This window comes from Serinus canaria, chromosome 1A (genome assembly GCF_022539315.1).
Source record: "Serinus canaria isolate serCan28SL12 chromosome 1A, serCan2020, whole genome shotgun sequence".
Classification (NCBI taxonomy): Eukaryota; Metazoa; Chordata; class Aves; order Passeriformes; family Fringillidae; genus Serinus; species Serinus canaria.
The window spans coordinates 28,655,198-28,681,541 of NC_066314.1; the positions used below are offsets into that span (position 1 = coordinate 28,655,198).

The window sequence follows — 26,344 nt, forward strand, 5'->3', positions numbered from 1 at the left end:
TGATCTTACAATAGGAAAGACAGAAAATGAGCGCTAGTTATGTGTGCTTAAGGCACTTCCTGGAGCAGGTAAAGAGCTACTGACACATGCTTTCATATTTTCTCTGAAATAGATGCAATGCAGATACAAATATCTGAGACCAGATTCTAATCCAAAGACTCCCTCTTTCAAAAAAAGCATACACCTGTACCTAAGTGATGCATACTTAATTTGTGCTGGTTCAATAAACAGCCTCTACAAGATGAACTGAGGGAAACATACTTTAAGGATGTCATATGTCAGATAATTCTACTTTGGACACTACCAATCAGGAAAAAAACAACTTATGCATGAGCTGAACATTTTAAACAGAAGGAAAGATGTCAACTTTCCCCTGACCTCTTTCACCTATTTTTAACCAGTGGCATCTGTACACTTTCATAATTACTCTGAGCAGACAAACTGTGGGTTTTTATGTCACAAGATTACAAAACTAGGAGAAACTGCATGTAAAGTTGGGTAGACAATTTTCACACCATCAGTAGTCTATAGGCACAGTATTGCCACACAGCAAGCACTGACCTTTCTTACCTACATCCAAAACTGAGAAACAAAATAAGGCTTACCATGCCTACACCACATGCTGTTCCATCAGCCAAAGGCATGTGCTGAGTACGACAACCCTTGTGAACACCTTCTGTGCTTGTGCACCATAAGCGTTTGCATTGTTTCTAGAAAGAAAACCAGATTACTTTTGTTGCACCTGCAATATCATTTTAGACATCAGTTGTGATTATTTTTATTTTCTCACACTGTGCAGGCTTAGTGTTTGCTATTGTACTACCATTTTTCACAGATAAAGTCTCACAGAACCAAAATAGAATTTGCTTAAGGCCAAGCAGGAATGTGGAAATATCTGAAATTGAACACATCAGATCAAAGATAACTTCATTTTCTACTTCAGTAGAAAATTTTATTTAAAAATATGTAAAAGGCTACGGTTAATACTACACACCACATTTTCCACATAATCCCCCAGAAAAAGACTCTAAGTGAATTTAACAGGAATTAAATGTACTGTCTAGAAAATGAAGAAGAAAGCCTCATTTTTAAGTTGCTAAAACACTCTTAGCAGACAAATAACCCTTATGGATTAAAAAATTTACAAAGCAGTCTTCAGTAACACCATCTTCAGGTGTTTGAAGGCCCCCTTTTCCTTTCCTTTAATATTCCCATAAAGCCTGACTCCTTTTAACCAACATTTTACCTCACCAAAAAGCTCTACTTAATTCAGTCTGAATCTGAGCTTAAATACTCTTCTTTAAACAGCTCCAACAAGACAGACAATACTTGTAGAGGAATTTTACAAATTCCTCTATAGAGAGATTTACAAAATCTAACTCTACATGAAATCTTGTCAGCAGTGAATATGTTGTATTTGTGTTCATATTGCAATGGCCACATTAAGTTTTCAAAATACAACTTAAGTTTCAGTACTAATCTGGTCAAGTTTTCTTTCCACATCTCAGTTTTGTATACAAAAATATACACTCTGTCAGGCATGAAAATATTTTTTTAACTCTGACAAAGTAGAGGGAATCTACAATTCGGAACAGACATTAAGAAAAAAATGTTTGAGATAGTTTATTTTTAAGTCCTAAGTTTCTAAAAAGTATTAAAAGAAGCAAAGAAGCAAGATCTGCTAATGTAAGATATGATGAAAACATTTGCAGGAAGTGCTGAAATAAATTCCTTTAAGTTGTTGCAGGAAACTTTAGTATATGCAGCTTTAGATATTTTTAAAGAATTCTCATATTCACAGATATGGAAATCAAAATGAATGCAACCTACTTTCTATTGCTATAGATTTCTCACATGTGTGAAATTGCAATGCTGTTTACTGAAATCTGAAACAATATAACCTGAAATTTTACTTATTTCAGGCTAAAATCATTCCAAAACCAGCAATTTCAGTAATTTTTTAGTCCAGATTAAGCATGACTTTGTCTGGTTTTCACTCACCAGGTAAGGGCATACTTGTGACCCAATACCAAATGTAAGCTCACACTGCTTGTTGACATCATACACTGAGCCAGGCAGCTGAGAGGAGAGATGGTATGCTCCTTCACTAGGTTTGTCTAGGAGGCATTCACCATAACCAGTACTGTTGTAAAACAGGAACAAAATGTGAATAAATCACTCAGCTCATTTGTTAACCTTCTCACTATTTACACAACAGTTACACATGCCTATCTCAGTGGAGTTATGGGTTTGCATGCCTACTTGTATTTATTTGAATTAATGAATAACAAAACATACCATGTCACTTGATTTTCTTTTTTTTTTTTTTTTGTATTTTGAATTTAGATACACCAAACAAAATTAAGAGTGTTTTTTCTCATTTTTTAGAAAAGGAAAAATAAAATGTACTACCTAAATTATACCCATCACTAATTTTTAACATAAAACTTTAGAAAATAAAGGGTGCCTATTCTAACCTGCTAAAATAATCCTAAAGGTATTTTCAATAAAAAATACCACTACATAAAAAAAATCTTCTAAGCTTTAAATGTTCAATGCAACTTTAATGAAGTCATAATTCACCGAAAAAGCTAAATACATCTATTTTTCTGGAGGACTGAGGCTCTGCAAATCAGCAGCTAAACCAAAGAACAATTCAAAACCAATATTTAAGCAATACCTTAAAAATACTTCTCATATATAAATGTAATTGGTAAGGGAAAAAAAACAAACAAACAAACAAAAAAATCCTACTCCAAACCATAGCATTATATTGATACTTACTCAAGAAATTCAGTGATGTATTTTTGACTGCATTTTGACCAGGTCCATGGACTTGTATGATAATTTAAAGTTGGAGCCATCACATGATATTGGTGTTTAATACCAGCTTCTTTACATTTAAAACTATCATCATGAGGCACATTAAACCTAAAAAGCAAAACAGATAAACTCCAAAACAAATTCAACAATAATTAACTGAAACTCTCTTTGCTGTGGCAGCAAATGCTTGAGTTTTGAGTTTGAAAATGCCTTAAAATTTAATGGGACCCAATGCATCTATCTGACCTTTTGGCAATAGGTATCTTTAAAATGCCTTGAATCATTATCCCCTTATCCAAATGCTCCTTGTTGTATAGTGGTGGATACAGGAAGAATATTACAAATAACATATTTTTTTAGCTTACCAGAAAAATTCCAGTGTTTTAGGAGTGTGCCACTTTAAAGGAACAACCCATCTCCTCAACTGAATCTACAGGCCATGGCTGGTCTGTTCACAACATGCAACCCCAACACTCGCATCATAACTCTTACTATTCAGAAACAAAACCTGCAGAGCACATCAATATAATACTCAATGCAACTAACATATCATCTTATGTTACTATCTCAGTTTAAGTACCAAGACAAACAGCATGTGTCTAAGTGGACTTGCAGGCACAAGAAAATGAACAAGCTAGCTACTGAGCTCTGTAACGTAGTCGTTACCTACACTGTGGCACGCTCATGGAGCTAGAGTATAGCACCTTTCTGCCATCACTGATGAGGTATGCTTCATAAAATAAAATGCTGTCATCTCCTCTTATTTTTCAGTGTAAAGTATTTCTCTTTGTGTTACTCTACTGTACTCTGAAAGGATCAAACACAAGGAAGAATATTTCTGTGTCATATTAACAATTGTCTTTTCTTAAAGGTAAATTCCTAACAGGGCTAGAATACACTTAGAGTTAACAGGACTATGTTGCACTACCTAGGGTATGTCCCAGTGTCCCAACCAGTTCATATGACATAAGGACAGAATTCATCTCTTAGGACAGTTTTTCCTAAAATTCAGGATATCAACCAAGTTATAAAACTCACAATTTCTTAACCAGGCTCACTGCAAGGGGCAAAAATAATGACTCTTCTAAAAGTCCATATCAGACTGCACCCTCTTAGAAATGCAAAGCCCACTGCTGAAAATTGGTTACATTTAAAAGGAAATTTAGAGCAAAAAAAAATTACCTGCCAAGAAATAGGTACTTACACATGTCCAAGCTCATGTGCAATAGTAAAAGCAGCACTCAATCCATTTTCTTCACTTACAGAACAACTGCGTAGTGGGTCGCACATTGTACCTAGCTCTGCTAAACCTGCAAAATTGAATCCTTATATAAAAGCTTAAGGGAATGAATTTTCACATATTGCCATGCATTACAGTGAATGCTATGGCACTCAAGCCAAAACTTGTGCCTCAAGTACGCAGCAAATTTCCACAAAACAAACAACCACCTGGCACCAAGTACATGCCAGGAAAGAACAGCAACAAGAAATGGGAAATCATCATTTTTGTCTGTGTGGCTTAAATTTTGTATCTATTTTCTGACTTATTGCTAATATAATATTCACACTGATATTCTCATATATATAAAATCACACTGATGAAAAAGAGAGTAACTCACCAAGAGTATCACACTTCTCTCTAGCTCTGCAGATATCTTCCCTTGAAAGAAAATATTTATTTCAAAATTACAGTATATAAAAGAATATTTGAAAAGTATTTCACTGTTGCTATAGTAGTTACAACAATTGCAAATCTGATTCTCAATTTTTAATGTTCCAGGCCATTCAAACCATTCGCATTCTAGTGAAAGAGGTAATTTAAATTCACCAGACTAAGCCCACAGTACTGCTTTTTATCTAGCATGCAAAGAATGAAAATTTATTACATTCTTTCTCTAGAATGAAGAAGGTAGATAAGTATGAAAAGATGCTGAAAAACATGTGAATTGCAGTATACTTGGAACTTTACTGAGGGAAAAATCAGTGAAAAAGAAGAGTGAAAAAGAGACTATTCCAATGAATGAACACCAGAACCCTCAGTGAGGTGACTGGTGTACAGGCAGAAAACATACTAATATTTACATGCTTTCCATTTTAAGCTTTTCATAGTTCTGATTACATCAGGGCTATGAGGAGCCGTCTGTCACTGCTTCCTTCAGCTGACTCTTACAACACTTCTCCCCTATCACATGTATGTACCAAAGCTAGAGATTTAATTTCCTTGCAACACTTTCAGGTCTAATTAATTTCTATCATCTTTAAAGGAAGGATCATCAGATGCTTTTCTATCAATATAGCAATGTCAGAGTAATTGCTCACATATTGAGAATCAGTGTTTTTGAAGGGCAAGATAGTGTTATTCACTTATCTATGAACAATGTCAGTGGAATGGTTAAAAGATTGTATCATAAAAACAAAACTGAAGCATTTGTCTCACCTAGCTGGGTAATGGTGGCTATTTTAGATACTGTACCTAGTGATAAGAACAGCAGTATCATGATGAGAAGGGTGGGTATCATCCAAAGTGTTTTGTGCTTGCTGCCATAAGCAAAAATTACGCAGAGTGGTAGCTGCATTAAAAGTGATAGCTGGTCCTTCCTAAGCAAGAAATGGCCAAAAACATCAAATAAGGGCTTTAATATTCATCCACTTGCACTTAACTGCATTGTCATTTGTGCTGCTAATCTACAAAGTAATGACTTGCACATGGAAAGAAAGTCAGCAGGACTCCACACAGGAATTCCCTCAGCACATTTGTTTGAAGGGTCAGATCTGAATTCAGCTACAAGTCATCAGTTATAAGAATCCATTATTCTAAACAATGTGAGCATTTACAAGGTGTTAAATATTAGAAAAATATAATGACAAGACATTTATGACAAATAAATATAAAATCCGTGTATTTGAAAAGCAAGTACTTCTTACAATTTTAAAATATTACAGCTGCTAGGGCTGAAAGCCTTCCATTGAAACCCTCTATAAAAACTGCCATTTTCCTGCCATGTTTCCATGAGCAGAACCACATTTCAGGTAGTTCTGCCATAAGCTGTCATATACTATCTGATTTATGTCAGTATAGGTCAAATAGACTTTTATTAATACAGACAGGAAAATAGAGGCATTAAATACAGGCCTTGAAGTTAGACTTGCATTTGACATATTGTTTCCTATTTTGAAACAAAATTATGCAGTTTAAAAAGATATTTTATATTTAAACTAAAACACCAACTTTGTAATGACAATGTAAGTTCATGTATTTTTTTTTGTTATATAAGAATGAAATATTTAAATATTTCTTTTTCTTACCTGTTCATTGTGAATTACAATTAATTTGACAATAACTATATTTATAAGATTTCCAATAGTTGAATCTTTATAGATTGCTGCAACCTAAAGAGAAAAAAAGAAGATTAGAGTATAAAACTCACCTGGTAAAGTATCTCTTTTAATGAAACAAACAAATGACCAAAGAAAACCAAGCCACTACACAACAAGTATCTCATGCATCCAACTGTACCTTCTACCCAAGGACATGGTGACAAAAAAATAGAGTTTCTCAGTTTATAACACAAATAGCTTCAATTCTATATTCATTTCCAAACAGACAGACAACATGTTGAAATACTAACGTAAAACTGCATAAGTACACTTATGCAGTCTATTGATAAAATATCAAAGAAAGGAAAAAAGTACTGTTACTGTGACTGTAAGGCATAAGCTGTTTTCTATGGATGATTTGCAGAACCAATACCTGAAATATTAGAGAGTCTTAAAAAGCAACTTTGAACAAGTAAGTTTTTATCTTGCTCTTAATGGAAGCTAGACTGAGTTGTAATGAAAAATTGTATTGAAAATACACATGACATATACAAAGATATCCTTCCACATTCATAAAATTTGTATTTATATACCCAACAGGCATTTTTATACATACTTTTGCAGACAGACAGTAAAAACCATGAGTCAGTTCCATACACCAAAGTGAACTACTTTGAAAGTTATTTTTCATAAAAGGAGTATAAAAAAATTATGCACTCCAAGTAACAGCTTCAGATATCTCATCCACGTGAATTCTGGCTTAAAGCAGCAGTCAAATGACAGCCTTATGTAAACAAGAGTTGCCACCAAACACAGAAGTACTGCCTTCCCTCCCTTCAAGCTTGTGCTAAGGCTGCAAGGCTACAAGAGTGATCAAGGAACTGATCCAACTCCAAATTTTTGGGTTTCCTTTAATCTCATTATAATGGTCAATATGCTCTCATTTCTTAGGCAGTCTCCAACACAAGTGCTGACAGAGGGAAAGGGGAAGAAGAACAGACTTCTTTCAGAAGTCTTTTGAGCCACTTGAACTGACTCAAATTGCTTGTGAAACCACAGCCTTGCAGTGTATAATTCTATTTACCTGAGGTCAAGTAATACTGCTAAAACTTAGAACTGAAAGAGCACTGGCTCCCAACTTGTGCCCTACCTTTCTCTGAACTGAACACAATATGCAGCACTGTCCTTCATTCCTTTATTGACAAACAAGCTGGAAGTAGAGGATTCAATCAGAGTAGGGGAGGAGCCAGAGAACTTCGGAACCCATGTGGAGAACACATTTCAGAGAAATACGGCTATTGTTAACTTCTTTCCATACAGACTCCTTCTTGGTTACTAACCAGCAAGTATCCAATTATTCTTAGGTGGGAATAAGGAACATCTCTCAAACACTCACAAAAGTGCTGAATCCAATGGGCATAGACAAACTCAGAAGCCTTTACAAAAGGTATCTGAAATGCTCAAGGACAATTTAGGCAGAACTTGAGTGGAATAAACTATCATTTTTCTAATATCAAAATTACTTTACCACAATCAAGCTCATAATATGTTCTTATACTTTGAGATCCACTTTGATAAACTTAGAAAGGATATTTCTGGATATTTATCCTCTCCACAGTCAAAGTATCTTCCTGTAGGAACTGCTGTTTTATGATAACACAATTATCACATCCATCTCAACTCATGTTACTAATAGGGAGCAAATTCCATCAATGGTCAATTGAGAAGGAGAAGGGATGAACTGTTCTGTAGACTTGACTATCTAGAGATATCTATTTAAACATATATTTTCATAAAAGACATGAAGAGCAGCTATTTAATTTCTTCATCCCTTTACTATAGAAGGAGAAAAGATGTTTAATTTTCAGATGTATGAGGCTAAGGCAGATTAATTCCAGCACAACTCTTTCAAGTTTTAATTCTCTTCAGCAAAGAAGGAATAGAATATGGGTTCATAAGGCATTCCAAAATCTTGTCAGAGAGGAATCTGAAATGAGATCTGTGAGGATCTTTGGCTTATTCCAAGACTTGGAAGACACTTGTCTCCAGGATTGATTCTAATACCATTTAAGCTGATATAAGAGGCACTTACGACTGAGAATTTATCGCAGCATAAACCTATACAAGAAGATTACATGTGTAGAGCCTTAACACAGACTTCTTTCACTGGACCTGGTTGTTGCACTTGGCCTTGTAGACCTTCATGGATTCACATAGGCCCACTCTTGAAGCCTCTCAAGGTCACTCTGGAAGGCATCCCTTCCCTCATGCAACTCAACTGATCTTTCAGGTGTCACCTGAAAACTTGCTGAGGGTGCACACAATTACACTGTCAGTGTCATTGATGAAGACATTAAAGACTGTTGGTTCCAATATAGACCCTTGAGGGACACCACTCATTACTGGTTTCTGTTTAGACATTGAGCCATTGACGATACCTCTTTGGACTGGCCATCCAGTCAATTCCTTATCCATCTATCAGTGCATGCATCAAATCCGTATCTTTCCAATTTACTGGCCAGATTGCAGTGGGGGGCTGTATCAAAGGCTTTACAGATGACCAGGCAGAATTTTTTCCTTGCCCCTGGTGCAGTTACTCCATCACAGAATGCAACTAGATTAGTCAGAAATATATCTTAATTAACTCCTAAATCAGTCTAGTTAGTGTCTGGTTTTGGAGCAGAAAGCTCTGAAACTCAGTAACTAGATACATTTCACTGGCTGCCAAGTAAAGAACATGCAGGTCATCTGAGGTAGTGACAGAATCAACAAAAAAACCAATACATGACTTGTCCAGTACTCTAAGGCTATTTATATCAGCTAGAATAGGCAAAGGGATTGAGAACTGAATGGGAGAGTTAACTAGGTTCAGCTAACACCAAATAATGCCTGAATGCCTAAACTGTGATTTCAAACCTTCAGTGCAAAATTAGCCTTAAGTTTCCCAAATGCCTCCTCTGCTATAGTACAGATAATTTCTGCTCCTGGATGATTAGAATGATCCAGGCAAGGAGTTAAGGCTGGAGCCTTCTTGTAACTACAACTTAGCAGTTCTTGTTCATGGTTGTAGTAGTACTTATACTATAGCTGATAGATGTTCCCTCATATACATTAATAGTTCCTTGAAAAAAATCTTTTACTGCTGTGCAAGTGCTTTCTGTCAAGGTTATCCTGCTGACAAAATCTGGAAACATAGAGGAGGCAAAGAAACCAACACAAAACAGAGACAAGAGTCCTCCTTCCTGCCTGTTGACCCAATGTCCATTTAAAATATTTGAGCAAGAGTGTATCTTCAAAACACAAAACTAGTTGCTCATACCTCAGAGGAGATGCATTAGACTGAGTAAGTATATGAGAGAAAAACATTGCATGCCTGAAGAGAATCTGTTGCAGGACTCTCAACACTATATCTATGCACCATCTGAATTATGTACTGGTTATCTCTCTGCAGAATAGCTGAGGACTGAAATAATGTCATGTAGTTGCCAGAGGTCTGAAGTTCCTGCCAAAATCTGAACCATACCTGTTTCCATTATGAGAGAAAGTAAGTTCATGCTAAATGTTAAATAACACTGCTCTCATTAATCCTATGTTTGAGTCAAACTATGGATCCTTTGCCACATGAGCATGACCTCCAAACATTTAGTTATTACCAATGCTTTCAAAAGATCAAGAGCAAGACTGTATGCTGATAAAAAGATGCTCTTACCAGCAAAATTCAGTATACATTCTCAGCATGGTTGAACACATGTGAAGAGAATAATCCTGAAAACTGATAAGCACAAATGAAACTTGAAGATTTACCTAAGGAATTAGGCAGACTAAAATAATCCACTGAGACTTGAAATGATATAATGATGCAGGAAACTATCAAAGATCTGGTATATAAGATTCTTATTTTTAGTGAAAAAAAAATTAGGAGGTCAGTACTCCCTACTCCTGTATTCTAAGGATACCCCTCTCAGTCGTCTCTTATTGGAAGCATTCATGAAAAAGGATGATGAAATGGGATAGGAATTTAATAGCATACACCATTTCTTTACAATTTCCAGATCCACTTGGTTTACAGTGTTCTAAATACAGGCTTCAGAGAAGTAGGAGGTAATAGCCAAGATAAGTGAAATTAGTTTCAAAAAATTTTTCAAACTCTTAAAACCAGCCTCCACACCAGAATACAATAACAAATAATGGGAAAAAATACAATTAAACTATTTACACTTTAGTGGAAGGATCACAGCTTTTATTTTCATGGAAATATGAAAGACTAAGTCAGACAGCTGTAGCTGCCAGTTTACTGGAAGCAACTGGGTCACAAAGTTTAGTTTCTCTTGACAAGCCTGTTGCTTGTGACTGAATAGAGGCAAAATGCCCTATTTAGAAAAGGTGCTGATAAACAAGCAAGTACACCTAGAGGCTGCAAGCTAAGTAAATGATATATCCAAATCCAATTGGATATATCTTGTTTAGCTTTTTTTTCCTTCCTTTTCCCTCCCCCCTAAACATTGTATCACAAGATCTCTTTTTCTTTCCTCTTGTCTGATACACACAAGCATGGTACCAAGAAAATACAAACAATCATACATTCATATCCCCTGAAAGAAACACAGTTTCACTTCATAGCTTGTTTGTCTTCTGCAGGCTCCAGGATCTTCTATGCATCACTGTAGTGCTGAAAGCATGTACGATATCCAGGAACTGGGAGATTTCTCCTTCACCTTTTCCAGTGTCATACTGATTCTATCATATACTTCATAAGACCCAAAAATTGTCTTAAAAATTGACAAAGTTTTTGTCTTAATGAAAATCAAAAGCACCAGCTTTTAACACCATATTATAATAGTGCTATTTTACCATGATACAACACCCCTTTATGGTTTCACAGTCTCACTGCAAGTTAAATGATCTAAATTGATGTTGTCTCAACCCTATCCTTGAATGCATGGCTCTTCCCTCCCATGCTCTGGCTTTGGCACTTGCATGACTAGGCAGTCAGCCAAGCACACAATCTGAGCTGGCCATCACAGCCCTACCACAGGTGCTTTTATATGTCATGACTTCTTTTCAAAAAGGCAAGATTACAAAATTTTTGCTGCAAGCAGACTAAGAACAGACCTAGTAGATTTTTTTACTACCAAACAAACTATATAAGCAGTACAGTACTTAAAAGGATGTCAATAATCAGGTTATTGATTCAGAAAATGAGGACAGTACCTCAATACATTTCATGGAACCAAATTTCACATGGTTTTGAATTTTACTGTAACCTCCAGTGTTTTAATTAATTATTTCAGTTGCTAAGATCAAGCCTTCATATTTGGGGCTCTGAACTTTTAGAACATAGTCTAAGATTAGCTCCTCCAGTTGCTAAAACTATTAAGGCAGTGCCTACTGCCTGCTCTGCTGCTACAATACTTGGAGGAACAAGAAGAAATTGTGCAAGTTAAGCAATTACAGTATTCTTATTGTTTTATTTATTGTCTCACAAAAAATAATGCCACTCTTTGTGCTGAAATAAAGTTTTTCATAAAATCCTATGGCAAAGGTTCTCTTTCTATCTTGAAGTACTCATTCTATCTATCAGAATGAGTAAGTATTTCCAAGATATAATGTAAGTAATGTGAATACTCATATTGCCACCATTTATGCAGTTTTAAATAAATGAGATTACTTGCATGCTGAGAGCTAAGCCTTTTCAGGTTGAATTGGATGAGTGACAAGACACTTAAATCCTAAAAATATTTAGCAGTATATTTCAGTTCTTATTTTCCACTCATAAAACAGCAGCAAGTTTACTTTGGTCGCTTTGTTGATGCTAAAAAATGGCCCAAAGAAAATAAATGAAAAATGGGTGAGGATTTCAAAGGTTCTTCTGGGAGCTAGATGTCTAAGTTTCATTAAATTTAATGTGATTTATATGCTTAAAGTTTTTAGGTTTCTTTAAAATCCAAGCCAGAACCAAATAACCTTAAAAGTTTCAGAATTACTACAAGAATAAAGTATAATGCTTGCTTCAATTAAAATGCCAGCAACCTGACAATTTCCCATAACAGAAGTTGCTTGAGCAGACACAAGTACCAGTAAAATTTAATAACCAAAGCTATCTGTATAATGGCAGAAAGGATAAAATTTAAAAGTTTCATTTCTTTCCTTTATAGGCTATCAAATAAGACTAAAAATGGTTCCATTTCAAGCACTTAGAGGCTGTGGGTCAAGAAATGACCCACTAGCATACTGATAAATTCTAATGCAGATTACATAGCAAAGTATGGTAGCCATTTGCTTTCCTATCCTTCACATTTTTTTTTACTAGTTTACAGAAAAATAACTGGATAAGTTACAGAAGTTATGGATAAGAAATTACAGAAGGCTGTATATTCATTCACATTATATGTTTGACAAATATCTATGTCAGGAGAGGGTTGGATTAGATGACTTCCACGTGTTCTGTGATTCCAAGCCATGGCTGAAAATGCTTCAAGGAGAAGGGATACAAGTTGGGATGTGTATTCTGTGGGGAAAATGGAGGTGGGGCAAGGGAGAGTGAATGGAATTAACTGAACTGTAAAGAAAATCTTTAAAAAATAAGATCTGAATTTATACTTTTTATATCTGCATTTTTAAAAGCTCAACATTCCTAGAAAGAACATCTTAAGAAATTTTTGTTTCAAGATTTCTGTCTTCTGCATATATATATGTATGTGGAATAGAGATGCCAAAAGATGCAAGCAATAGATCCTACCACCTACAGTGGTATTCAGAGATATTAAACTCACATTTAAAGATGTAGTGGCCTATTGAAGGCTACTACCCCAAAGCCAGCAATCAGCGAAAAATCCTAGTTTTACAGTACATATAGGAAAGCACAAGAAAGAAATGACAAGTTTTTTAGAAAAGAACTGGTATTCTTTCACTCATACAGTATATGTTAAATACTGGATCTTAAAACCAGTTCATATATAGGTTATCTTTAATAGCAATTATACAATGCTTATCTTATTCACCTAAAAGTCCAATTGTGTAAGACAAATATGGCACTGTAAGGAATAGTACTTGAATGTACAACATCTACAGATGTAGGAATAATGGTTTCTTCCTAAAAAAACATCAGGAATTACCTATAACCACAACAAGGCCTCATGAAAAATATATAAAAAATGTTCCATTTCATCCTATTTTAAAGTTCTCTATTTAAAGTAACGTCTTTACCACTTCGTTTCTTAGTAAACCTCTTTAATAAAGGAAGTAGCTATAAAAAAATTGCATCTTAGGGATTAATTGTTTCAAAAGGAATCCCAAACTGAGTCTGTACTGTTAGAGACAAAAGAACATTCAGTATGGATTTTTTGGTAATACATGTACTTTCATACCTTCACACCACCAATAGTAGAAAAATTCAGAAGACTAACAATAACATCTGCTAATCTCCCTTAAAACATTATTTTTCTTATAAACAAATTAAAAGAAACTCCATGTTCTAAATTTACATGCCTACATCGTCTGTGTGATACATGGCAGCACCTCTACTGCCATCAGCTGGAGATGTGGATATTAGAGTGAGCAGAGTTCAGTTCAGCTGTCTAAATGGCTATTACCCAGTGCCCCTTCACTCACTACAGGTTTTCCAAATTCCACAGCTGGCAGATGCAACACATGTTTTCCAGGAGACTAGCACAGCTTGCTGAAGCAGCAGCTGAGGCCACATCAGATGTCCTACAACATCCTAGATGGCATGGCACTTTTATGAAGCAAATTAATTAATCATGGAAAAACTAGAGTGCTATTGTGTTGATTCAAAAGTAGATGTCTATAGCTGGTCAAGTTAATAGACATCTAAAAAGCAGATGTCTCTGTAGATACTTATGTGATAGGTGCTTTAATTTGCTAGCCCCCCATCTAGGTGCAGTTTCGTATAAATGAAGCTCCTTGAATACATGTAAGGACAGAAATCTAGGAATAATTACAAAGCAGAATATGTAAGCATGCCTTTTCCTAATAGGTGGTTCAACTGATGTCATAGCAAAATTTTTGATTTTAGAGCTTACTGTACCATATTCTGAATCAATACAAGTAGTGACTTTTGGTTCAAGCAAGAATTGCTGCACAAAAATCACAAATAAATGATACCAACTCAAAGTCTGAGCCATATTAATCTGAAGTTTCTTGAAAATTTGAAAAACTAAGACTACTATAACCAAGCTTTTTTTTTTTTTCACACTGCCATTTAACATCTGTCTGCTGTAATTAATCTGTATTTTTCACTCCTTGAAGTTTAAGAATTCTTCTAACGCAATAGAAAATCAGGAAATGTGTCCCAGAATTTCACCTTCACACACTACACTGCATTAAACTGAAAAGATCCATAATCTTAAATTTTGACCCATCTTTTATATTTATGTAAACTCTTTTTATTATACAGAATTTGATCAAACCAGAAGACAGGAAAGTTGCAGAAAAGAAAACAACAGAACAGAAATAAATAACTAAAATTCCTAATACTTAAGAACTTACTTACTATTGACATCAATGTTAATACATAGTGCTGTAAATTCTGCCCATGGTGACGAACCATTTTGGTGTCAGCTGTGACCATCACTTCTACATATCTTGGATAGGAAAGAAAACGTTTCTTCCTGGAATGCAGATTGCCACCATCCTTTATGGAGAGGTTATTTAAAGCATACTCTAAACTGAGAGACTTCTGTAAAACACTGCTCTTTTCATCTAAACTGCTGAAGGTTGGATGTAATAAAGTGCTCTTCTTCAACTCATTCTCTGTAAAATAAAAAAATATTTACTCTTGAATGCAGTTGCTAAATAGTAAAAAGGAAAAAGGCTATCCAAAATAGAAAAACTTATATTTATGATCTTATTTCCAAGAGAAACCATTGAAGAATTAAAAAAAAAAGGAAAAAAAAAAGAAACATGAGATGTCTTATACATTTTTATATAGTTCTATAATAAATGGACTATTTGTTACAAATTAGTTAAGAGACAGCAATACTACACAGTTCCCAGAATGCAGTATAATCCAAACAGGAAGGCTGGAAGGAGATAAGCACTACAGCTTACTCAGTACAATAAAGGACACAAGTTAGTTAAACAAAACTCTTTTTTACACCCAAACTTTTGGCACCAGCAGAACAAATAAAAACATACTACTTTCAACTCCTGCATTCAAGTCCCTGCTGACTTTTAAATTTACATAACATTATATTTAAATAAATATGGAGTTTTACTTCATAACCAAGTACACATCAAAAGCCTTAAGTGACCTCTTTGACAGTTTTGTAAATATTCATTATGTAGAATCAGGCTCCAAAAGAAATAGAGAATCTACTCATATATCTCCACTCTAAGTACTGTAATACTTCCAATTATACTGTATAGTCCAGCCACCAAGGCTTCTGATGTCTGATACAGAAAAACAATGCCTTTACCAGAGTCATCTTAGCTCACATAAAAAATACTCAGTGGAGAAGGGTATCTGAATTCTCACTACCCTCTAGAACTTCAGCAGCTAACTGGGCACTCCAGCCCCTGCACAAGAAACCTCCACTGTCTTTCTGGAAACTCAATTTCTGTCTTAAAAAATAGTGCCCAAAGGATATCTCTCCTAATCATTTTATTCTAATGACTTAGTGACTACAGCACTGACCCAAGAATTCACACTTCTGTCACACTCAACTTGAGAGGATTTAAATCTACACATTCCATTTTTCAAGGGAAGAGCCCTCATGTGTAAACTTTAAGCTATTTTTGAGAAATCCATGGTCTGTCTTCATTAAAGTAAGCCTACAATATGGCAAGAAAGAAAAACAGTAGAGACAACAGCAAGCACTGTACTGAGTAATTGTTTAAAAATCAATCACAAAATAAAGCTACACTAATTGTGAAACCATTAGCACTAACAATAACAAGGGGAGAAACCAGGGACTGGCTCTGAAAAGGAACTAGTTCAAGAGTTTATGTGTTTAGTCTGATTGAGTTGGAAGCATTGAAGAGAATAGGCTGAAGCAATTTCATATACACAATTTTTACTAGGTCACAGAAAGTGTCTGAGATTCCAGAGTACCAGCAAAATGGGAAATAATACTTGTATTTAAAGGGAGAGTTTAAAGATCATATAAATTTATGGACCAAACAAATCAAGAACAAATCAAATTAATTTTGTTTACAAACAACAGAAATCAAGTGGATAAGTAATAGCTTAATGAAACTTATCGAAAACATATTCTGGCAAACTCTGATGAGATTCCACGTCTAAAAGAAACAGAACTTATGGACTGAGGACATGCAGTAAATATCCTATCCTGACCTGAGTAAGGCATGTATCAGGGTTACAAAAATTTCTTCACTGGCAAACTAGTTTCAGAAGAAAACAGTACAAAGTGGAGAAAAGATTTGGTAGACAATTTTAGAATTATCATGGCCCAATTTCAAACTAAAAATATGTATTGACTGGTATGTTCTTCCATATCCTCTGTCAAGGCTCCCTTACTAGAGAGAGAGAAACTTTCATGATTCCAAGTAGTGATATAAGTTGTTCGTCTGTGAAGAAAAGATATGAATAACCAAGCAAGACTAGCATTAAAGGAGACACATCATTCTTTAGAAGAACAGAAACATAAAAACACAAAGCTTTTCTTCATAAACATTTCTGCAACTTCACTGCCCCCAAAATGACAGTAAGCTCTAGCTCACAATCTTTTGTAATTGTTCCAAAAAATGTAAAGGGAGAAAATTACTATGTTCTTAATGCTTGAAGCCTTTTTGTCACACTAACTTGTTTAGGATTAAAGAAAAAAAAAAAAAGACACAAAATAAACTGAAACACCTCTAATTAGGTTCAGTACATATTATTTTTCATTAAAAAAAGGGCATGGGAATAAGAACATTTGCTTGAAGTAATGGTTATTTTCTGGCCTTAGTATCTATGGGAAAGTGGAATTCTTAAAAGAATGTTTTCAACTATAAAATATATTATAAAAATTTTCCAAAATTAATAACACTAATCGCCCAAGCTTTTTTTTTTTTTTTTTTTTTTTTTTTAAATCTTCATGTTCTTAACCATCTACGTAGATATTCCTCAAGAAGAGTTCCAGTGAAAGTTCTCTGTTCAGCCCAGGAACTGATCAGGGAGCTGATCTTCCCTGCTGGCTCAGCTTTCAGCACATAGGGATGACATTCCCCTGCACCTGTAAAATTTCTTTCTTAAATTATGTCCAGCCTTCCTGTTCCCCTTTGTTATTAAGAACTGTTTCCTTCCCAAGGAAGCAGTCAAGGGACTGTTTGAAGCAGTGCCCTGAACAGGCCAATGTTCGCCCTCTGAAAGTCCAAGGCAGAGGTTCTGTTGACCCCCTTCCTTTAACCTTAAATAATACTAAATATTATGAAAATGTAGCGTAAATAAATTATTAAAATACCCACAAGGACAAACATTTACAATAATGGGTAAGATTAGATTATAATAAATTAATGAGTAATATTAGATACTTCCATTATTAAGAAAAACAGATGTCATGTATTATCTGCTAGAATTGCAGTAAGTTCATTATCTTCTATTATCTGCTAAAATTAGTTAGTTCATTATCTTTTGTGAATATAAGCAACAGCTCCTGTGGGTCTACTCTTTCAATGTTTACATATGGGACAATGTAGGTGTAAAAGCAAACTCACACCAAAGTTACTGCAACATCATGGATTTTTTTAATATATACATTCTGTCCTACTTTTGAATTTGCCACTGTCACAAAACAAAAGGAAAAGCTGACAAGCCTACGTGAAAGAAATGTGTAGGTTCTAATGGCACAATGTGGAGAAAAATTATTTATGAAATAAAATCTTGCTTTTTTTTTTCTTTAGAACATCTGACATTTGAAAAAGGCACAATAAAATTTAAAGTATGACTGTACCTGAAACTTCACAAGGTTTATGGGATTTCTGATACTCTTTTTTAAGTTCATCATGCCTGTATATAAGATGGGGTTTGTTATGTTCATCTTCATGTTCACCTCCATCTTCTTTCATCAGAGGTTCTAAAATGTATTCACCATCATGTGCCTTGAAGGTGCCCATCTGAAAGCAAGAGAAGTAATTGAAATATTTTCCACTGAAAATACTGATATAAAATTAATTCTCATTGAAATAAAAGCTATTTATGATAACATTTTGAAGTTAATGATGATACACATGCATATGAGACGGGGGAAACTCCAATAAAATCTGGAAGGTAAGGCACGAGAAGTTTGCTTTCAGGGACCTGCCCCACCAGAATAACTCAGATTACCTCACGTATTAACAACTTATTAAAGGTAATTACAATAAGAGTTATGAAACAAAGGAGATCACAAAAATATAGAGAAACAAGGTATAACCAAGCAGGACCAATTGGGAACTGTGCAAAGGAGAGCAGAAGCCGCCAAGAAATTCAGAATTTGACTGCTGTCAATCGACTGCTGACTGGACTGATTTGTTGCCTCCTGTCCTTAACATAATTTATATAATATTCTTCTTCTAAAATTGCATTTTCCCCATAGATTAGAAACTGTTAACACGATATTATTTTTTAAGATTTTTAACTAGAGCACCAGAAATTCAAAGTTGACACCATTAAAGTATCTTTTATCCTTGATTCCCCCAAAACACTTCCTATCCCTGGCCACCACAGACACACATGGTTAACTACATAATGGGAGCCACAGTAACTTGATTACAAACAAAAGCACTGGCACATGCACAAAGAACAAAAATTAAGCTCTTTTCCCCCATAATCCTTTAAATTATGAAATTCTAAAGCAGACTCTGTTCTTTCTCACTGCACTTCTAACCGAATTCATAATTTCCTATGGCTTAAGTACTCCACCTCAGGAGACTACGAGGAGAAAAAAATGTGCAAGAATTTAATCAAATTATTTTCAAACTTTTTAGCAACTTCCTCACTTCAGCCAATTAAACACATGAAGTGAGTAGGTACAGCGCACCCTGATAGATGTTTTGCCACTAAAGCATAAGATTAACCAAAAAGATAACAGCAACATACATAATATGGTTTAAGAGATTAAATGTTCATGTCAGCCTTGAAACTCAGGGTTATAGAGAGAGTGGCAGAGCAGGATAAATGAGAACAGAAGCAAGAATAGGGCTTTTCCAAACAACCTACTAAGTCTTATAAAAACTGCTGCAGACTGCTTCAGTGTCCAGGGTATTGTACTGGAATTATAATATCCCCTTGAATTTGGGATCCTTCTAAGCGGCTATCAGCTGTCAATCTGTAAGAGTCTGTTAGTCTGACACATGGCTGAAGCCCATCTGCAATCTTGCCTGATATATAACATTGTAAGAGATAATGTCAACACATAGTGGATGAATCCACTGCACCGGCTTTGTCGCAGAATGAAAAAAGACATCTAAATAGTATTTTCATTTCAAGGCTGTTTAAACCTAAATCAGAGAAGCACTTTTACCCCTCAGTTTCATTAAAATTCTTTGCAAGTAGTCTTCATGCTGGATCCTTTATACATTCAGTTTAGCCTTCTCACATCCAGTGTTTCCGGGGCATGTAATTTGTAGAGGATAGCAGATTGAGCATACCAAGAACAGTCTGGAAAGGGCTTGAGGAAAACAGACATTCCACAGCTTGTCAGTTAGTCTTAAGGTACTACTTTTAGGTTTGTAATGGCAGGGACAGACAAGAGCCTGTCACTCAGGGACAAAGCATCAATTCCTGTTAAGATTCCTGTTTTATTACATACACTATTTTGAAGTCCCAGTTAACAAAATGTCACAAATCTGACCCTATACTATTTGTCAACACTCACATGCTAATTAATTCTTTTCTCCTGATATACCAAAACCCATATTTCTACATAATAAAGTATGTTCTTCCAGATTTAAGCAAGAACTTTATTGTTCCTGCTTTATTTTCCACATACATTTTACTTCTCTCCTATTCTTTCAAACAGGTGGAGCAGATAATCTGGGTTTGTTTCTTCAAGAGCTTTTCCAACAAACAGACAAGGAATGGTTTCAGTTACAACACACAGATTATAAGAATACCTCAGAACTAACAAGGAAAGAGTTCGTACTACATTCTAAACTAAACTTCCAGAATATCAGACTTTCACTGGAAAAGATTAACTGCAACAACAAGGCTATATTATTTTTCTATGATTTCATTCTAAAAATAAAAATTAAAAAAAAAAAAAAGTAGAAGTCCCAAACATAAGACATATGGTTGTGACTGAGTCTCCTCACTTCAAAACTTCACAATAACAGACCACAAATTTACAGGCCAAAAAGTTACGGGAGACAGCTGGATGGGCAGAATCCTCCATTATGATTTCTGGCCTCAAAATTATTCCTATCTTTTTTTCACAGTCTTGTGCTGTCAAAAGATTAACACAAGACAGTACAATTGTGTCCTTAAGACTAGAGAGTCCACCTTCACAGATACTTGGGACAACCATTTTAGAAAAATGGACTCAAGCGGTCAAGCTTCCTTTTGCTCACTCTTTGGCTCACTGATTCTCAGACAGTATCCCAGGATCAATGGCCTATTTAGATATGGGAAAAATAGCTGAGAAAATATCTATAATGCAAAAAGCTTTCGTTCTTTCTATATTGAATTCTCTCCTCTTCAACAATGTATGGGTAAAGAAGCAATAACTACCACTGAGTAGCTATGAAGGCCTCCTACTTGTAGTCTATGACAAATTTTTGCACATCAGCTGAACACACTATGTTGTATTTGAGAAAGAGCAAAAATTAAGAGATCAAGCAGTGTTCTATCTTAAGAAAGGTATTTTATATTTGTCATTCAAAACCAAAGAATGACAAATAGCTACTGATTCCAATCCTCCAAATCCACCATGAAAATACATGGTTTGCTCCTCATTTTCCTAACACATGCATCTACAAAAATTCAGTCACCAGTTACACTGTCTGTTTACACTCCAGTCAGGAAAGTGATACATCATGTGGCGACAGATTCTGCTGATACAAATGGAGCTATTGCTGCATCTTGGACACACAAGGAAAAGAGCTGTGAGATCCAAATGAAGAATACTTTTGATAAAATGAAATAAAGTCACTTAGATTCACAGAGGTAGGTTTCTGAAACAGGAGCCCAAGCATTTGCAGGAAATTAAATCAGAAATGAACTGGATGTATTTATCATCTACAGATGCCTTGCAAATCATCAAACAAGAAAGCTGCCTGAAACATTCTATTTCCCTTCTTCAGATAAAGAGATAAAAATACATTTAAAAGATCTCTTCAGCAGAAGGAGAATACAAAATTGAAAACAGTCTCTTGCACATCATAAATAAGGGGTCCAAAGAAAGAGTGCTACCCAGAAATATGCATATGCATATGCACAGATTTGAGAAAATTTACGAGAAAGTCCACAGGAGAATGATAATTTATATTTTGGATTTAAAATATTACGGATGATCTAGACACTTTAGATTAAATCAAGGTTCAGGGGATCAACACAGCTACTCACTATACAGTATGACTTAGTGGTTTAAAGTGGCTTAAATCTGTAAAGTCTTAACCAATATTAACTCTCTTGCAAGAGTTATAGAAATAAATATTGCAAAACTATGGTTAAAGAAGGTACCATGCCCATATAAAAATTACATCTTTGTCTATAAAGTTTTCAGAACACATGGAAAACATAAGGGATATATAGCAGATTTCAGAAATGAGGAATTAGTATGTCCAACAGCACAACTGAACGGTTTCATAAAAACTCTAAAAGAACAAATGAAGCTCTGGAAAACTCAACTCTAAATTGGCAGACTCCCTCCCAGGTAAGCTCCACTCCTGTGCTCAAGTACTTCTCATGCCCTTAAAGTATGGCTTCTTAACTCACTTAAAAACCTGTAAGTAGTTTATAGCAAGAGTACTTTAACAGGCAAAGTAATATACAAAATCCCTTCCTTTTATGCTATAATCCCTTCCTTTTATACTATAATCCCTTTCTTTTATACTCTTCTCTTCCTCTCTACTATCCCTCTTCTTTTGATTATTCATAGCTCTTGAATCATGTAAGAATCCCTCCCCCTTTTTTTTACTGCTTCGCTGTTATAATATTTTATGATGAAAGACTTAAGAAACATTGCTTAATTAAAGAAAAAGTTTTACAGTGATCATAGTACACTGTCAACATCTGGAAAAATATTTCTGCCAGAAGATAATTCAGCTAGAAACACAATAAGAGATAGCAGTTCAAGCTAATGTATTAAGATCAGAGATAATATAATTGAAATAAGAAAGTAGCAATAAAATCATAAATTTTATATTTCTTCCCTCACCAGGGAAGAAATATCTAGCAACAAATGTTTTCTGGTAGAAAACATTGGTTGCTAGATTTTAAAAGTGATTGAAAGCAACATTACGTCTGAAGTTCTTAGAGAATAAAATGTTAAAAGTTTGTTATAGGCATCTAACTACATCTTACAAATTCTGTGATGTTAAGATTGCATGAGCTGACTATAATCACACCACTAAAAGAATTGATGGGGCATTCACCTATGGTTGGAAGTGTCTTGGTCTGCAAAGACACCTGAGCTTTGGTTAGATAAAATTTCTTAATTCCAGATTGAAATTTAAGTTCCATGTAAGTGCTTAAAGGGATTTTACCTATTTGTATGTTTAGACCACGCCTTACCAATAACCATATGATAACCAGGAGTTTTTAAATAAAATTTGTAGCCAAAACAGAGGGGCTAAATAGCAGAAAACTTGTGAGAATGTTAAAAAAATTATCTCAAAGCCACCTGGAAAGAGCACTGGTTCATGGAAATAAACAAGGTTCAGTGGAGTGGAAGGAAGAGCGAGGGGTTATTTATTTATTTATTTTTGCCTTTATATACAATTCACAGTGAACAAGCTAGACAAGCCAACTAAAAATATGCATAACAACTTTTTAAAATATATATACATGGAGATTCCATTACAGAAAAGCATTTATCTTACATTGCTTGTTGAAATTGGCAAAACAAAATGTATAAATACATAAAGGGATTTTCTTGTTTGTTTGGGGGTTACTTTGGGAGGGAGTTGGCTTTTATTTTTGAGTTTTAGGGGATTTAGTTTTAACACCTCAACTACCATCAAGCTAAGTATTCTGACAGAACACAGACCTAGGGGATCCATACACTTTATCTTGAAGGAAACTCCATCATATCATCTCGCCTGTCTCAGAAAATGTCAAGCAAATTTACATTTGCAACTTATCTCTGTTTAAAGAGAACTTCCTAGTTTGATGTTTTTAAGTAGATGCAGAACCAGCTTTTTATCTCACTGGGAGATGAATAGCTCCATACAGTCCTTTTGACCTCATAAGCACCATCACAGGCAGTTATCACTCGAGCACACAAGCCATGGTTAGATTTTCACCTTAGTCAGCCACACAGTAAGCTACCTTGAGTACTTCTGTAAATATGTGCATTCCCAGAAGATATTAACTGTTCTCAGTGTCTGGCTTTGCTATCTTAATCTTGCCATTTTCTACATGAGGGTATGTCTGAAACAGAACGAGAATTGAGACTACTGCAGATACACTATCTCATATGGGAAGCCTATCTATTCCCCAAGAGGACAAAGTTTCCTGAGATCCATGACAGCTAAATGTTGACTGGCACCTGGGACTGAAAGCATTAAGTTCAGACAAAAAAAGAAAACCCACACACAACCCCTCCCCCACACCTATTTGCACACCGGTAATTTAGCTTAGTGACAGCAAAGGGCCATATGTTGTGTACTCTGCCCTTCCCTGGCACAGAAACTTCTGTGTATTTCCTCGAAGTTTAATGAACATGTGTTTGTGTATATATAAACAGATAAAAGTAAATCAAAGTTCCTTTGGCTGCCCAGAGCATACCAGCAAATTCACCTGGGTCACACAGATCCAAACAATAAAAGCAGCAGTCAAGAACTGCTTTTTTTTGATGGCTGCAGCCATCAAAACAATTTATTTGGCAAACATATGGGCAAAGAATGTGCCCAAGCAGTCACCAAGGAAAGGCCACTAGACACAGGACGTGGGCAGTAATAGCTGAGCACCCTTGACATAAAGTTTTACATAGGCACATCCAGTCTGTTGAAAGGACAATTCCTACAGAATTTTGCAGGTGGACAAGCAGACACATACTCAGGTCCTGCTGCTTTCGATAAAACATTTTCTGTGACAGACCTTCAGCTGCACAATCTGCAACTCCATGTATCTTCTCAGTTTATAACTGCAATTACCACCTGTATTTGCTGATCTGTGCTGGCCCATGTGTGAAGGTATAGCACCTGTGGAAGTATTTCCAGGAAAAGTTGAGATGCAAAGAGCCTGAGGAAAACATACTGGAGAAGATTCAGCATTTTTAAAACAGCTGTAGAAGGGACCAAAACTGTCTTACTATTTTTTAACAAGCCAAAAAGAAAGAACATTTTATCTTAAACTTGCAAAGTAAAACCTTTTACCTAAAACCACCTTGTGCTGATCAGAGACAGAGCAAGTGCTCAGGGTTATAATGGAAGCACTGAAACTCTTCCAGTTTTGCAGATCCAGAGCAAGAACAAGAAACCAGAACTACCAAGTGGAAGTCTTCTGATCATCCAGTCAGTAGCAGTAAGACTTTGTTTGCTCAAGCATGAATCAAGTGCCTTGAGTTGACATTTTAATAGGATTGTTTTCCTAGCTTATTATGGAATCAGTAGATAAAAAAACTATGAAATCCAGTATGTGCCTAATTCATAGCATTATAAATGTAACCGAATGCTGAAACTATCCCACCTTCCAGATTTAAAACGTATTTTTTTTGAAGTGACAACTTAGAAGTTAAAGCATTAAACTGCCTCAAGGTAGCATATTTTCCAGTTACAAGTGTAAAGGTTTCTTGGAAAAAACAATGTAGTTTCACCCATTGAGGTTGTTAGTACTAAGGAGCAAAAACCCAGGGAGCAAATATCTGGGGTTTGTTACCTGCACTAGATCTCCACAAGCAACTAGATGCTGGCTACGCTAGCAGTAGCTTCTAGCAAGTTTTTGGGCTTTGGATTGTTGGATTTTTAAGCAATTAAAAATCACATTTTTTTGAGACAAATTCCAAGCCTGCTTACTTTTCCCTAAAAGGAGCCACTTTACCAATCCATAGCAGCAGACAGAGCTGTTTTCAAAGCCTCTGAGAAAGGTGATTAGCTGACCCATATTAATAAAAAATAAACACAACCTCCTGTACCGAGAATTGCAAAGATCCACACTTAGGTTCATCCTCCTGCCCTTCTCCAGACTAAAGTAAGTCTGATGTGCAGTAAGGGCAAAGGGCTCCCTTGAGCTACTGAGGAAGAAACTTGTCACACTCCAAAGCTACATTAGAACAAAGTGGTCCTGCTTTCCCGGACTGCAGGAAGCCGGCAGCTGGCAAATCCACACAAGAAGAGATTGATGTGTACTTTTCTACTCCTAACTACTGCCAGTCAGTGAGCATGTGAAATTGCTCTACACACAAAAGACCAGACACCCAAAAGAATGTATTTTTTCCTTCTTTATTACCTTTTCATCTCTCGCAGTAGTCACATAAAAGTACCTTTGGCACTTAAGCATTCTTCTAGCTCACAAAAACTGATTTTAACTGTTCTCAGCATCAGCCAACACTCTCCTAACCCCTGAGAAAAAAATACCAAACTGTTTCTATAGCATTCATTCAGGATAATGAAAAAAAAAAAAACCAACCAAAAAAAGCTCCTTTCTTTAGATGGGTCCTGCTAGGAATTGAAGGTGCACTGTAGCTAAAATAAGGGAGCTATCATCATTTATAAGACACTTCATTCACTGGTATTAGCTTGTATTTGTCATGAAGCTCATAAGTCAAATGTTCTCAAAAGTTAAATGATTTTTAACTATTTGGGGTTTACCTCTTTGATTTTGCTGCCTCCATAACCTTTGAAAGATATCTTTAGTCTACATGCATCCAGGGACAGCCTGGATGACAGAGAATGGGACAGAGCAGGTCCCATTCTCTGTTTGTAGGAAGCTATAACTGACGAATGCAGTAAAAGCAAAAAATATGGAACTTCAGAAAATAGTGAAATAAAGCACGAAATCTCAAAAATTACTCTAAAGATGCAAGAAATATGCCTGTATGTGATCAGATGTTCAGCTAGGCACCCAGGCCATCACTCCAAATGACCTTGTGCCTTTGATGGA

At 35.5% G+C, this 26,344-nt stretch overlaps 1 protein-coding gene across 2 annotated transcripts in view; it reads right to left on the reverse strand.

The window, feature by feature from the left end:
- ADAMTS20 (ADAM metallopeptidase with thrombospondin type 1 motif 20) overlaps positions 1 to 26,344 on the reverse strand; it is an 87,573-nt gene that overhangs the window by 57,245 nt on the left and 3,984 nt on the right. For both annotated transcript variants that reach the window (XM_030238239.2, XM_050988039.1), the window contains exons 3-11: positions 18,054 to 18,216; positions 14,654 to 14,913; positions 6,130 to 6,213; positions 5,297 to 5,421; positions 4,443 to 4,483; positions 4,028 to 4,133; positions 2,785 to 2,931; positions 2,002 to 2,143; positions 606 to 710 (exon numbers count right to left, since the gene is read on the reverse strand). In XM_030238239.2, the coding sequence (XP_030094099.2) occupies positions 606 to 710; positions 2,002 to 2,143; positions 2,785 to 2,931; positions 4,028 to 4,133; positions 4,443 to 4,483; positions 5,297 to 5,421; positions 6,130 to 6,213; positions 14,654 to 14,913; positions 18,054 to 18,216 (1,173 nt within the window). The remainder of the gene's footprint in view (positions 1 to 605; positions 711 to 2,001; positions 2,144 to 2,784; positions 2,932 to 4,027; positions 4,134 to 4,442; positions 4,484 to 5,296; positions 5,422 to 6,129; positions 6,214 to 14,653; positions 14,914 to 18,053; positions 18,217 to 26,344) is intronic.